This window comes from Metopolophium dirhodum, chromosome 7 (genome assembly GCF_019925205.1).
Source record: "Metopolophium dirhodum isolate CAU chromosome 7, ASM1992520v1, whole genome shotgun sequence".
In the NCBI taxonomy this organism is placed as follows: domain Eukaryota; kingdom Metazoa; phylum Arthropoda; class Insecta; order Hemiptera; family Aphididae; genus Metopolophium; species Metopolophium dirhodum.
In genome coordinates, this window is record NC_083566.1 from 18,552,084 (window position 1) to 18,566,435 (window position 14,352).

Below are 14,352 nucleotides of genomic sequence, written 5' to 3' on the forward strand. Positions count from 1 at the left end.
AAAAGATCAAAGATCTGGTATATACCATGGAGTAAATACTCTATGGTATATACCTGGTATAAACCATGATACTAGAACAAAGTCAAAATGGCCAATCCATTTTCATAATCTCTATGGCCTCAATGGCCGCTCAATCGGTATTTCGTGATATAAAATATAAATATTATTATTATTATTTTTATAAATACTGATAATAATATAATGTATACTTAAAATATAAATTATAAATTCATAAATAATAATATAAATTGAAAACTATAGTACCAGTTTTGAGTTTTGACAGTGAAAATCGATAACTGGAAAGGCACTACTTTGATTTGTACACAGTTATGTTAAATTGAGCACCTTTATTATAATAAGATGTCGGCCAACACAAGTACTCGGGATAAATTACTTGGTTTGCTCGATGACTTCGAACTTTTAAGCAGGTAATGTTAAATTTACTCTAAAATAATTTAAAGATTATATTGCATATTATTTGTTTTTCAAATTATATGTATTATATATAGATTTTTTGTACTTAACTATTCTAAATTCAAATTAAAACTGTTAATATCAATCTCGATATCAATATTTCTTTTACCTAAATTGTTACTGAAATAGTTCTTGGTTCAAAAAAATGCAGAATGATTTCTTGGTTGCAAGATGTTCAAATTCATTGCTAATCGAATAGGTATTGTAGAGCACAAGTTTACTTGGGTACCTAAATAAATATAGGTAGTTAATATTAATTTTTGTTCATTTTTAGGGTTCCGTACGGTAAAACGGGACCCTATTACTAAGGCTCAGCTGTCCGTTCGTCCATTTGTCACCAGGCTGTATCTCATGAACCATGAAAGTTAGAAAGTTGAAATTTTCACAGATTATGTATTGCTGATGCCGCTATAACAACAAATAATAAAAATCCTGGAATATATAATATAAGCAGTGTTGCCAACATGTTTATAGATGATGGTATGGAACCCTTCGTGCACGAGTCCGACTCGCACTTGGCCGGTTTTTTCTTATGGTTGTACCTATTATGTATATTAAACAAGATTACTCATGATATTACAACATATATAATATAGTTAAATGCTTACCATATACTGTAAGTTATACGGTAAATATTAACTATACTAAGAAGTTAATAACAGTGATTGACATGAATACTGTTAAATTTATTATAATACATAGGTACTTTGTAAATATCCTCTAAAATTATTTAACATAACATATTTTTTTTAATTAAAATAATAATAACCTTTTACTTAAAACTATATAGAGAGCTGATTGAAAATTTGAGTGCTGGGCGACAACAAAAGATTAATGTTCAACATCAGTTACTCCTTACAGAGCAGCTCGTAGCCACCGATAATGAAATAAAGGCTACTTTAAAAGTTGCAGAACACCAAGCAGAAGTAGAAAAAAAAGTAAATGCTATTAAGGAAGAAATAGAAACACAAGACCAACATATTACACAAATGCAAAAACATTTCAAAGAAGCAGAAAACATATTGGTAATTATACTGTAACTTTCTTATCTTGACTTAGAACAGTAACATTGATTTTTCTTTTTAGGCAACAGCATTATTTCAAGCAAAACAAAAATTACAATCCATCAACAAAGCAAGTAAACATCCTGTATCCTCAGAAGATCTCATAAAATATGCTCACCGAATAAGTGCATCTAATGCAGTGTGTGCACCTCTTACATGGCAACCTGGTGATGCACGTAGACCTTATCCTACCGGTAATTTTTAAATATATATATTGTAATTTGTAATATTATATTCTATTTTACTTGGATGTTTTACCTATATTTCAGATATTGAAATGCGAATGGGATGTTTGGGAAGATTAAGTGATCTACCACTTAATGGACATATAATGCAGCCTCAAGGTCTAGCTGATATGGTGCGATCAAATAATCAAATAGGTATATTAGTAGTAATTTGTTAAAAATTAAATTGTTAAATAATTTTGCTCATGAATTCATGATTAAATATTCTTATTATTTATTTCTTTAATACTTATGACATTTATCTTTTTTTCATATATTTTTAACGAAATAAACCCATTATGGTTATGATTTTCTAATGCATACAAAATTTAGCTTAGATTTAACTAGTTTTTGTACTTCAATTACATACTAATGTACATATATTTAATATTTATTGAAATAAAAAAAATATAAAACAATTAAATAATAAATCTAAGCTAAATTGAATATTATGCATTAAAAATTCTAACCACAATAGGTTTATTTGTTATACTGATATATAAAATTAAAAGCAGTTACCTAAGCTAGGTTTTGAATAGTTTATTTTCAATGTAAACTATCTACTGATATGTGGTCTACGATTAGTTAATTTTATTATAATATTACGTATTCTATATATTCAAAAAATGTAAATACTTCACTTCAATTCGTCCACTATTTAAATATAATATACAAAAGGCTTCTCTACATTATTATTTGTTTTTTTTTTTTTAATTTTTACAATATTGTTGAGTTATATATTTTCATTGATCATATTTTGTTTGATTTCAAGTTTCCAACTGCATTTTTCACTAATAATTATTATTAAACATAAAATATACTATTGACAAGCATTGCTAGTGGATAAATTAGTTTATCAATTCTATCATTATGAATCCAAAACAGTGAACATTTAACCAATTTAAAAGCATTGCCCATCTAAAATATACATTTTAATAATTTAATCTATAAATTATAGTCTTTATAATATGTAATGTTATATATAACAATTTATTTTTAAGTTAATTTATCCTACCACTAGGTTATTGTTGACTTGAGTAGGTATTAACTTGTTTTGCAAATTATAGTGAAGTATAATGTAATTTAGTGTATTATAAAGTTTAGATAAATAAAAAACATTAAACTGATCCGTTTAGCTCTTAAAACAAATTATTTTCTGAATATTAAACAAGTACATTTTCACTACTAATACAATAAGGCTATAAACTATAAACAGTTATTTTTCAGGAAATCAAATTTATCAAATCAAGTTTAATGGTTAATGATAATTATATCATTGACTCATATTAATAACTGAATATTGTTATCCATAAAAAATATTGTTAGAATATACTGGATTAAAATATGAATTCAGTAATACCACTACCTCAAACATCACATTTTATTTTTTATTCATGGCCTTATTATACTGATAGAAATACTAAATAGAATTTAAAATATTATGTATTTGTATTAAAATAAAACTATAAATTAATACTTGATTCAGAAGGTTATAAACTAATAAAGTCATAACTGTTATTAGATTTATGAAGACATAATACTTATCTATCTAACCAAGCACAGTGGGGGGGAGGTCAAACCCAAAAAATTGTTTTATGTACGTGTCTGTATACAACTTACATGTACATTCACAATTACTGTCTTGTAAAATTACTCACAAAGAGTGACCTTAAGAAGATTTTGTAACTTATGTTTAAAGTAACTTAATGTTATGTTTTTAATTTGTCTGTATTAGGTCTGTCCTTACAATGTTCGGTAAAGTGTTTTTAACCGGACATTGTAAGAACGGCCGTTAACTTATTAATTGTAAAATGATTTGTTTATTAAAAAATTATTTCTTTTCAAAAAAATTCAATATTTTACTAATGTTTATAATATTATGTTTAACAATATATATTTATTTAAAAATAATATTTACATTCTTAAAGTTATATATATATATGAAATATGTATATTATGTATAATAGTATAGTAAGCTCAATTCATGATTGGAAAGTCTGTTAGTTTGCTATTCATTATTTTAGGACTACATCATTTGAAATACATTTTTTATTTAAATATTTTAATTATTTGTTTTAAACTATTAAATAAACTACATTTCATTTTTAGATCGTCAAGCCTCTCAGCAAAATCAATTTGCTTGGCATTCAACCGGTGATATGCACTTAGGAGTTGGTAGCGGAGTCATAGATACTAGAAATCATTCTAAAGATGTTGCGGAAGATGTTGAAGTTATGTCAACAGATAGTAGCAGTTCTTCATCCAGTGATTCTCAATAGTTATAAAAATAAAAAATAAATACAAATTAAAAAGTTGTGATAATATTATTATGTTTACGTATCACATTTTAAACATTTTCTAACAATCTTATTTGTACTGACTGAGCTTAGTTATACACAAAAAAAAATTTTAATAAAAATAAGAATAAGAATTTATCAAATACAAAAATTATAAGATGTGGTTATATTTATACAAAAAAATGAGTTGCTCAATGACTCATGAATCTGTGACATTTGGATTGGTGTAGGTAAACCCATCAAATTGAGACTGATCCATCGACTGAAGTATGGTTTTATCTACAGGTGTCAGTCTCGGTTTCTCTTTTGTGAAGTGCTTGTCAAAATAATGAGTATCCAAAGGATGATACTTGAATAAATAAAAAAAACATTGTATTACACTTAAAGAAAACAATTTTGACTGTCAAAAAGTAATCATCATTGATACTTACAACTCTAGGCATGTATGGAGGTTCTAACTCTCTTCTCTCCAATTTACACCAGTCCATTGAACTGAAAAATGGATGTCTGATCACATCCTCAGCCGAATGGTTTGCTTCCAAAGACCCCAATCGTTTAGCAGCATCTTTATCTAGTAACTATATGTTCAAACAGTAACGCACTGAAATAACAGTTTGAAAACATGGAAAAATCTAATCAAGATAACTTACAGCTACCAGAATAGATTTAGAATCGACCGACAGGTATCTTGGGTACTGAGGTTGTTCGTTGCATATAGACCAAAACAGGGCGTCCTCATCACAACCACTGAATGGCGATTTGCCAACCAACATCTCGTACAGCAGAATGCCAAAAGACCACCAGTCTACACTTTGATTGTATTTCTGGCCTTTGATTATCTAAACAGTTAATCAAAGGTGAGAGTGTGCGATTGCCGATTGAACACAGTTATACCTACGACGCAATATGTACAAATAATGTTGTCGCAAATGTCTTACCTCTGGCGCCATATAATCGGGCGTGCCACAAAATGTATCTGCTGTTTTGTCCAAGTATATCTGAAGTTTGCACATTCCAAAATCAGCGATACGCACGTGACCGTTGAAGTCTAATAATATGTTGTCCAACTTCAAATCCCTGCGATTCATATATTATCATTAAAAAACAGAGAACATATTTTATGGGGATTGATACAGGCAATTGTTACGTATTAAGGCGACATCACACAAATGGGGTATACTATTATAATGTCAATATAGTCAGTAGTCCGTACACTCCTCTGGCCACTGGGTTCAATCAACCTCCCCTCCCGCCTTCCCGAAATTATTGTCTATGTCTCGGCGACTAGGTAGGTACCCACCTGTACACAATGCCTTTTTTGTGCAGGAACTTGAGACCTGACACTATTTCAGATGCGTAAAATCGAGATCGGCCTTCGTCGAACCGTCCTGACTGTTGGATGTGAAACATCAAATCGCCGCCATTCAGATACTCCATGACAAAGAACAAATGAGACTGTATGGAAAATTTGATTTTTGTAATTATATAATTTTTATATACTTAGGTAGTTAGGTCAAGATTAAACTAACAAGCGATAAATAATGAATACAAAAATTATATATTTTTTTTTTAGTACCTACCTATAATAAATATCTATATAATTTAATATTTATTGGCTAAAACTTTTTTAATTGTCTATTATACAATGTAATAATTGTATTGTACCTACTTAATGACGAGGAGCGCCATTTTTAAGGCTACAATTTTAAAATTATTTCTTGGTTGTAGTCACGCTATAATTTATCTTCGTTTTGTTAAGAATTGGCAGGAGTTCAAAAAATAAATCCCGGAAAACTGCATTTCTGCTATTTTGTTGAATTGTGGAACAAATTATTAATTTAAAGATAACAGATTTAAATAATACCTATTGCAATAAAGTATTAAGTACCGCATAAATTAATAACTAATAAAGTAATAAATTATTTTGATTTAGTTATAATACTTTGGACACGAACTACTGAAATATTTTTACAAAATTTGTTTGAAGATTTTATTTTAATATTTAATCAATAACTCTAATTAATTATACAAAACTGAGTGAACATTCACTTTTATTTATACATTTATCTTGTGTGCATCTTAACGACTTAACCTACCAAAGCACATAACTGGAGGGAGTCCGAACTCACCATCCCCCTCCCGAAATTTTTAAAAGTAGATCAAGAGTTTTTATATTTTCAACGTAAAAATGATAAGTGTCCAGTATCCATATTAAGAAAATGTTGGACCCCACCGAAATTTTTTTTCAGTATAGCCTTGTTGCCTTGAACATTAGCTATATCTGTAGACTATATGTCAGTATTTCAGCGCACTATGCGTGTACTACCGAGGTATTTATTTTCTCTCTCCGTCCCATATGGAACATATCAAATTTGCGTTCAGTAGAACCATTGTTGATGGTAGAGTTAATATTAAACTGAATTGAACTATTATTAATTTTTTTTTACATATTTATAATTTATTAAACTTAAAGTTAAGAACATTATTTGTGTTATTAGGTTGGCTGTAATATGATATTTGAATTTTCCTAACCTATATATGAGCACTTAAATTGTATTATTTTACAAACTCAAAACTTGCATTTACTATATACAGATTGAAAAATTGTAGAAACTAACGCAAAATTACACAGATACTTTAAGTCTGATAATAGGTAAATTCATTCTTGATATTAAAGCCAAAAATTAAAAACACAATATTTTTGTTCTAGGTACCTACTGAAAATATTGCCATGTTGCCCGCGGGTCTGAAAGGGAGAACAAATAGTGCGCTGACATCCTCATAATATAATATTATTTATTAAGTATTTTAGGTTTATTATAATATTATATACCTATTAGGCAATATTATAAGCCAATAGCCATACGTTTACACCAAACATTAATATTGTATTGTCGTAATATTTAAAGTATGATGTACCTACCTCAGTCTGAAAGGTGCAAAACAAATGACACAAGTAAGGATGGTTTGTTCCTAGTGCAAGGACTTTGCGTTCGATAAGTGTACATTCGACATCGTCATCCTCGAGCACCACGTCTTTTTTTAGGCATTTGACCGCATAATAGTAATCGGTACCTTTGAGTTCGGCCAGTAATACCTAAATGACAGATATAACGTGTACCTATACGAAAATATCAGTACCTGCGGTGTAGGTATATCATATTAATATTTTGGTATTACTTTTTGTTTTTCTACGGCGAATTATCTGTGATAATTACTACTACAAGCGCAAATTCATCAAACATTATACAAAATATAACTTAACTACGTTAAATACACACATAATATGATAGAACAAAGAAAGGTACGTATTATTATATGATTTTGAACATGGGCGTCCACATAGAGTGTCGGGGGTACCCAGGGCATCCCCGGACCTTTCACCCATGGCTCTAATTATTAAATTATTAAATCCCAATGGATTGGTTAGTTTTCGATACTTTTTCGTTTGTGATGTGAATAATTTTATTATACTTATTACTTTATTCTAAAGTATTTAATTTTTGAAGCTTGAAGTTCTACAAATATAAAAACTGAATGTCAAAAGCGCAAAGCTAATGATAAATTAGCGTTAGTAAAAGTTGCCAATGATCCGAAACTACAAAAACTTTGTTTTTCTTTCAAAAAGAGACGTGTTGAAGTTGTTCACTGAAAATTTGAATAATTTCTCAAATAATGGCATGTTACCAATTATTTTTATAGTTAATTTTTATTGTTTTATAATTTATTCATAACTTAGTTTACCTATGCATACACTTCTTTTTATTTAGACAGAGTTTTTAATCAATTTTCACTCTAAGAATTATTATTAAAATTGAAAAAAACCGTTTGAGCGCTACCACCCCCGGAACCAAAAGTCTGCACATGTCTATGATTACCTATGATATAAGATCAAAATTAAAATCGATTTAAAATAGTCCAATTTCATCGAAATAGATAAGATTATTATTATCAATATTTTCTTTTAAAAATATTACATTTCAATGTCCCCCACTTTAAAAATGTAAACTTTTGACAAAATTAAATATTTGTGCATCGTATTTACAGAAATATGTATCTACCAAGTCCCATTTTTTGTGAGCGAAACTTGCAGACCTATTCCAAAAACAAAATGGGGAGGGGGTAAATAATGAATAAAACACTATTTTTTGAAATTGTATATGATTATTTTATTGATTTTTGTAGTTGTTAAACTTGTAGTACCTACCTACTATGTTATTTATTCATAATTCACCTATAGATGCAATTAATATAAACATTGGTTATTGGTTTGAGCTACATAACCCCGGATTTTTAAATTGTATATATGTTTTCAACAGAACCTTAAAATATTTTAGACTTTTAGTAAGATTTTGGCCACTTCCACCCTAAAATTGCTCCCCTGACTACAATAATATCGATTCTTGGCGTTATCTTTCTGTCGTCTCCTAAAGTTTTTATATTTTTCATGCGTTTTCACTTCTCGGACCAAAATCGACAACAAATACTGTCACAAACGCACTCTATTATTTTCATAAGACGGTGTTCGTTTAAAACGCGTAATATTATAATATGTAAGTAGGCTGTTGATATGGCGAGGCATAATAAGAAACATCACATAATATATTTTATGATTTATTACGTCGCTCCGTACCTTTCCAAAGCTGCCTTTGCCAAGCACTTTCAAGAAGTTAAAGTCGTCGACCGCATACTTTCGGAACCGCGGTATGCTGGTGGCCGGCGGCACAACACGTTTAGGCCTCGAATGGTGCCGATAACTGTAGGAACGAAGCGATCGTTCGGCCCCGTCCGCATTTCCAGCACCGCCGCCAATCTGGTACGAATTTGTCGCTGCGTCCGACGATGACGACGAGTCTAAATCCACACGTGACGCAACAAAAACAATAACAGTGCAACGTTAGCCGACATTTCTCGTAATATTATTACGAAGAATAATATTCTAAATACTATTTCGTACTAAAAACGTTAGGTTAAAACGACTTTTGCGGTGTTACGTTGTTTGTGTATCATATTATACTAATTATGTATTATTATAGATAGTATTACAGATTTGCGTGCAACGAAGCCTCCGTTATGCTTGAAATCTACCCTCATACCCCCTCACACCATTACTATATTTTAAGTACCAAGTGCTCGGTGTAAGTAAAACGAAGATTTATTCGAGGCGACTACGAAAGTTTATATAATGGGCGTTTTTGACAATTTATTATTGTTATTTATAGAATAATATATATCAAGATCATAGAACCGTCATAGAACCGTTCTATAGAATAACTCAAAATATAGCTAAGGTTATTAAAATTACTAATTGCAAGAGACAAACCTAAATTAATTACATAATATATTTTTGAAATTTAGTATTTAGTATTTGTAGAATACATTGCGAAGAATAAACTGTTATTAACTACCGGGAGTAAATTTACAATTTATCCAGAATTTGTATGAGCAGATTTATTTTGTAAAATTAACTAGAATGATAATTATAGTTTATAGTGGACCGCCAAGATAAACAGTTTGAGCACATTATATCAACTTACAATAATTAGTACAGTTTTTTGAATTTATAACATTTTGGATCTTTTTCATTGTAAATTTTTTTAGAAAATAAATTTGTCTGCTTTTTAATTAAAGCATTTAAAAGAAACGAATCAATATAATATGATATATTTAAAAGTGCAGATATTAAAGATAGTAACCACTGTATGCCTGTACTAAAGCACCAGGTACTAATTTTATCTTAAACATACGATCTTAGTATGTGCTTCAAGTATATATTTTCTGAATGTCATAAAAATTAACATTTTTGCCTACGTTAATTTGCTTATAGTTGGTATAATACCTACGTCCTACATTCTACATACCTAGTTGATAGCTCCGATAGGTACAGACAATAATAGATGAATATTTTTAAAATAAGCGTGTTATTTTTAGGTGAAAATTGCAACTTTATAAGAACACGGAAACTCGAGCAAAACACGAAGGTGCACATCTAAAACAATTTTATATTTATAACACACAGAATAATGCCGAGACTCGGGAGGACAAATGCCAAAAAAAAATATCAACGCCCTCAACGACGTCGGCACTGATTTCGGAACAATTTATGACACTATCCTTCCGCCATAGACCATTGCACGATATTGTGTATAAATAAGTTATTTTCACGGATTATTAGAGTCCAGAAATCTAGTTTGGTAGTACGTCAACGAACGCACACGTTTGTGTTTGGATTGAACACGATTGTTTTTGTTTGGGCTGTGACACAAAATACTAATAGTAATAGTAATAATCACATAATATACAACGGCGTGCAATCGTACTAAATATCACAAGACACAAACTCACGATTAAAAATAAAAAATTACAACAAAAGTTATAGTATATTTAAAAAAAAAAACATACAAACAAACAAACAAAACCCATTAGTAATTTAACACTACATAAATTTGTTCTGACATTTATTTCTAGTTTTGAAAATGTTATTATGATAAATAATGAAAGTAGCCAGTAGGTACCTAAATGTATACAGAATGATTTTTGAACGTAAGATGACATTGTCTTTGGGGACTATACATTAGTATGGGGAAAAGTATTCAGGTTTTTAAAATAAGGAGGGTCTTGCGATGAAAAAATCGCCCTGTATGTATTATACATAAAATTAAACTCACACAGTGATAATATGGAATATATATTTGTAAGCTGCAACTGCTTGTCGTATTAAATATTAATATACAGCGAATGAAAAGTGCGCATGCTTATGTGGTTCGAGAATACGCGGACAAGAGAGATACAAAGAAAAAACACCGACAAATCTATCAGTTTTCTCCTCGCAGGGAAAATTATAACATAAGATATATAGATTATTACTATAGGTATCTGGTTGGGGTTACCTCGTTTAAGCGTAGCTAGTGCTTCGACTACCAACTTTTGATTGACACCGCATAGGTTTGGCATCAGCTTCTCGCATTTCCTATGGCAGTTGACGTCACAATCTAATCCACAACACACGCACAACCCCCCCACAGACGACCCTCTCCGATATTATAGATCAATCGGTATATCAAAAAATTTTATTTAAACACAGTCCTACGTATTATTATATCGTATAACACAGTATACAACTTTGAAGATTGACTGTTTTCGATTCGACATAACATAAATTATTTATAATACTGTAAATATATTTTAAACATCATAATATATAATATACTTTTTAGGGCGGTGGGCTTTTCACCCGGTGGCTAGCTCGTTTTATCTACTTATATATATATATATATGAGGTTACTTTACGTGCCGTTTAGGAAAGCGCATTTGCGGAAGAAAACCAAACAAATAAAAACATGCATGTGTCAACTATAATAATACGCGTATCTTGCAGTCTTGTAAAGTATTCGAATATATAAATTCGAATAAAAGTATTTGAATACTTTTTTTGTATTCGAATACTATTCTAAATACTTCTATTAAAAAGTATTCAAATACGTATTCTGAATACTTTATATTTGTAATTTTTATTCATTAAAAAAATACTTTTTTCCGATCCAGAAAAATAGTTTTAAATTTGTGACAAGACATATTATAAAATATAAATTATTCTTTGAACGAAATATAATATTGGCCCATGATATGATTATTTTTATAAACACCAATGTGTTGTATCCCGTATGGTCCGTATCAGCCGTATCATATGTGATCAAAATTTATATATTACTTATGATTACAATGTATTTTTAATTATTAATTAATAAATGTTAATAACCAACCATTCAAAAACACGAATATATATTTTTAAGAACTATTCGAATACGTATTCTGAATACCTATTAATTTTCATTTATTCGAATATGTATTTTGAATACAAAATAAAAGTATTCTTTACAAGACTGGCGTATAGTATAATAGGTAGTAACAGTGTTTTAAAGTATTTGAGTAAATGTATTGGAATGTTTTTATCATAAATTTAAATTGTATTTAAGACTGGTATCTACATTGATTATTGTCTTCGGGTGGGACATTTTTTTTTTGGTAATAATCCTGTTTAGGTAATATCGCGATTACAAATTACAATTGAACATTCAATCATCGTTTGTATAATGTCGAAAGGACAAAATGTTATTCCATAGAAATATTGTCCAATAACGGATAAATATCTCAAATAAATAATATTAATTAAAATTGTGCAACAATAACTACCTATACCTAAATCAAAAATAAAAAATTATAATATACTAATAAGCAAACTGAGTAAACTAAGCAAACTATTTCTTTTACTTTGGGTATTATTGAAATACATCGACAAAAATAGTATTCGATAAGTATTTTAAATACATTTTCAAATTGTCCTTTACAACACCGAGTACTGGGTATAAAGTAGTAGTAGTAGTAGTAGTAGTAGTAGTAGATATGTAATATTATTATATTATGCGGTGTTAGTGTTGTTGTATTTCTACCTATGGGATCTGGTGCGGGTACGGGCGAGGATGGCAAACCAGAATCGAACGAAGAATTACTGCATGCAACTCTTTTGTCACCGTAATCGTCCGAGTCGTAGAACGTGCTGCCACTGGTGCCGCTGCACAACGACGTCGACGACGACGAAGAGTCATCTTCGTCGGACGATTCGTCCTCACCGGACGAAGATCCACTGTCGGCGGCGGGCGGCGTTATCGGGGCCGGTGGTGTCGGCGGCGGCGGCGTTTCCAGTTTGATTTTGGGCTTTGGCTTTTCGAACTTGCTCTTCGTGCTGCTCACTTGTGACGGCGATATGAACGTCTTGCCAAAAGACGCACGCACAAACGGCGTAATCACAGCGGGCGCTGCAACTGCAGCGTTCGAAGAACTGCCTTTTTTTGGCGGCGAAGGGGTCTTTTTCTTCTGCAACCCCTGTTTGTCCTGCTGGTTTTCGGCTAGCTCCTCTTTTTCCTCCTTCTCTTCCTTTTCCTTCTTTTTGACTACCTTCTTCTTGACGATTATTTTCTTCTTCACTACTTTCGTCTTTTTCGGCAACACGCCAACTGCACCACCTTCCGAATTATCATTATTACTCTGATTTTTATTAATTACAGTTTTTGCATGCTTTTTGTTGTTGTTGTTTTTTTTGTCGCGTTCATTATCGTTATCATGCGATTTTCTGATGACTACGTTATGGTTAGCGTCGAGCTTACCGTTATCACTGCTTCGACTGTCGCTCTCTTTTTTCGTCGTATTGTTCAGCTTGAACGTAAAACTTACCGGTTCGATGCCGCTCTCCTCGATGATCACGTCGTAGTTCAACTTCCAGTTGGTGCCGGCGGTCTTGTTCTTGGCCAGTTTGTCCACGTGTTCTCCATACACCATGGCCGCAGCCACAGATTTTTTCCGCATTTCCCTGGTCCTATGCGGCTGCTTTCCATCCCCACCACCACCACCACCGCCACCCATGTCCACCGGGTAGCTCTTGCGCCGTACCCTTTTCTGCTGCCCTTCCATTTCCTCCATGATCATCGTGTCAAAGAGCGCCTCCTGCTCGCGCAATATCTCGTCGGTGACGGACGGCCGGCGGTCATCGTTTACGGGCACTTTGACACCCGCGGACGTGTGCCGCTTTATGGTGCCTTTTTTCGCCAAGCCTTCTTCGAACAGCAGCGCCGAACCCACGGTGCAGCGCGCCGACGGCTCGATGTCCGCGACGGTGACCGTTGGTACCGTCTGGTTCTCGACCAGTTTTTCTGACCTCTTGTTGTTGTTTTTGTTCGTGTGCAACCGGACCACCGTGCGACCACGGTGTATGACGCTGCCACCACCGACGCCGCCGGCGACATTGTCCGCCGCTGTTTCTGTTGCGGTCGTCCGCCGCGGCCGCCGCGGCGACGTCACGTCGATTTCCGAAGCGTTTACGTGCACCGGTCGGGCGTAGTGTCGGGCAGCCAACGCGGCCGGGCCTCTACGTATGGCCCTCAGTGTCTGTTCGACCACCATCGAGTTGTAGTTACTACGCGCCGCATGCGCCCGGAGCGCCGTCCGGCCCCCGGGGTTCGACCCAGGGTAGGGCAGCAACTGACTGTAATATTGCGAGGAGAACGGAGCCGACCCGTGCAAGTAATTGCCGTAGTCGGAAAAAAACGGCATCGTGCAAATTGTGCAAATAATTAGTATACACTATACGCTAAGTTCTAATCAAAAATGCATTATTACGATTAGTCGTCATATGGGTTGTACTGACCGAATTAGTTACGGGCTTTGATGATTTTCAAAAATAATAACAAGCACATTTTGAACACGATACTGATGCGACATTAATGCGCGCTGAAGACT

General features: G+C 32.4%; 2 protein-coding genes across 3 annotated transcripts; one reads left to right on the forward strand and one right to left on the reverse strand.

The window, feature by feature from the left end:
• The first annotated feature begins 132 nt into the window (after positions 1–132).
• Positions 133–4,074, forward strand: LOC132949502 (mediator of RNA polymerase II transcription subunit 4). The gene is made up of 5 exons (XM_061020436.1): positions 133–428; positions 1,265–1,499; positions 1,561–1,732; positions 1,808–1,918; positions 3,872–4,074. Exons 1-5 carry the CDS (start codon positions 361–363, stop codon positions 4,039–4,041), a joined length of 756 nt encoding a protein of 251 aa, XP_060876419.1. The 5' UTR covers positions 133–360; the 3' UTR covers positions 4,042–4,074.
• LOC132949501 (uncharacterized) lies at positions 4,062–14,339 on the reverse strand. 2 transcript variants are annotated; one of them, XM_061020435.1, is made up of 8 exons: positions 12,591–14,339; positions 8,693–8,913; positions 6,983–7,156; positions 5,360–5,514; positions 4,998–5,136; positions 4,710–4,898; positions 4,491–4,637; positions 4,062–4,408 (listed from the first exon to the last, which is right to left on the reverse strand). In XM_061020435.1, exons 1-8 carry the CDS (start codon positions 14,164–14,166, stop codon positions 4,259–4,261), a joined length of 2,751 nt encoding a protein of 916 aa, XP_060876418.1. In that variant the 5' UTR covers positions 14,167–14,339; the 3' UTR covers positions 4,062–4,258. The 2 variants fall into 2 exon arrangements, with proteins under 2 accessions (XP_060876418.1, XP_060876417.1); XM_061020434.1 differs by having other exon boundaries at positions 12,510–14,338.
• Between the last annotated feature and the right edge of the window lie 13 nt (positions 14,340–14,352).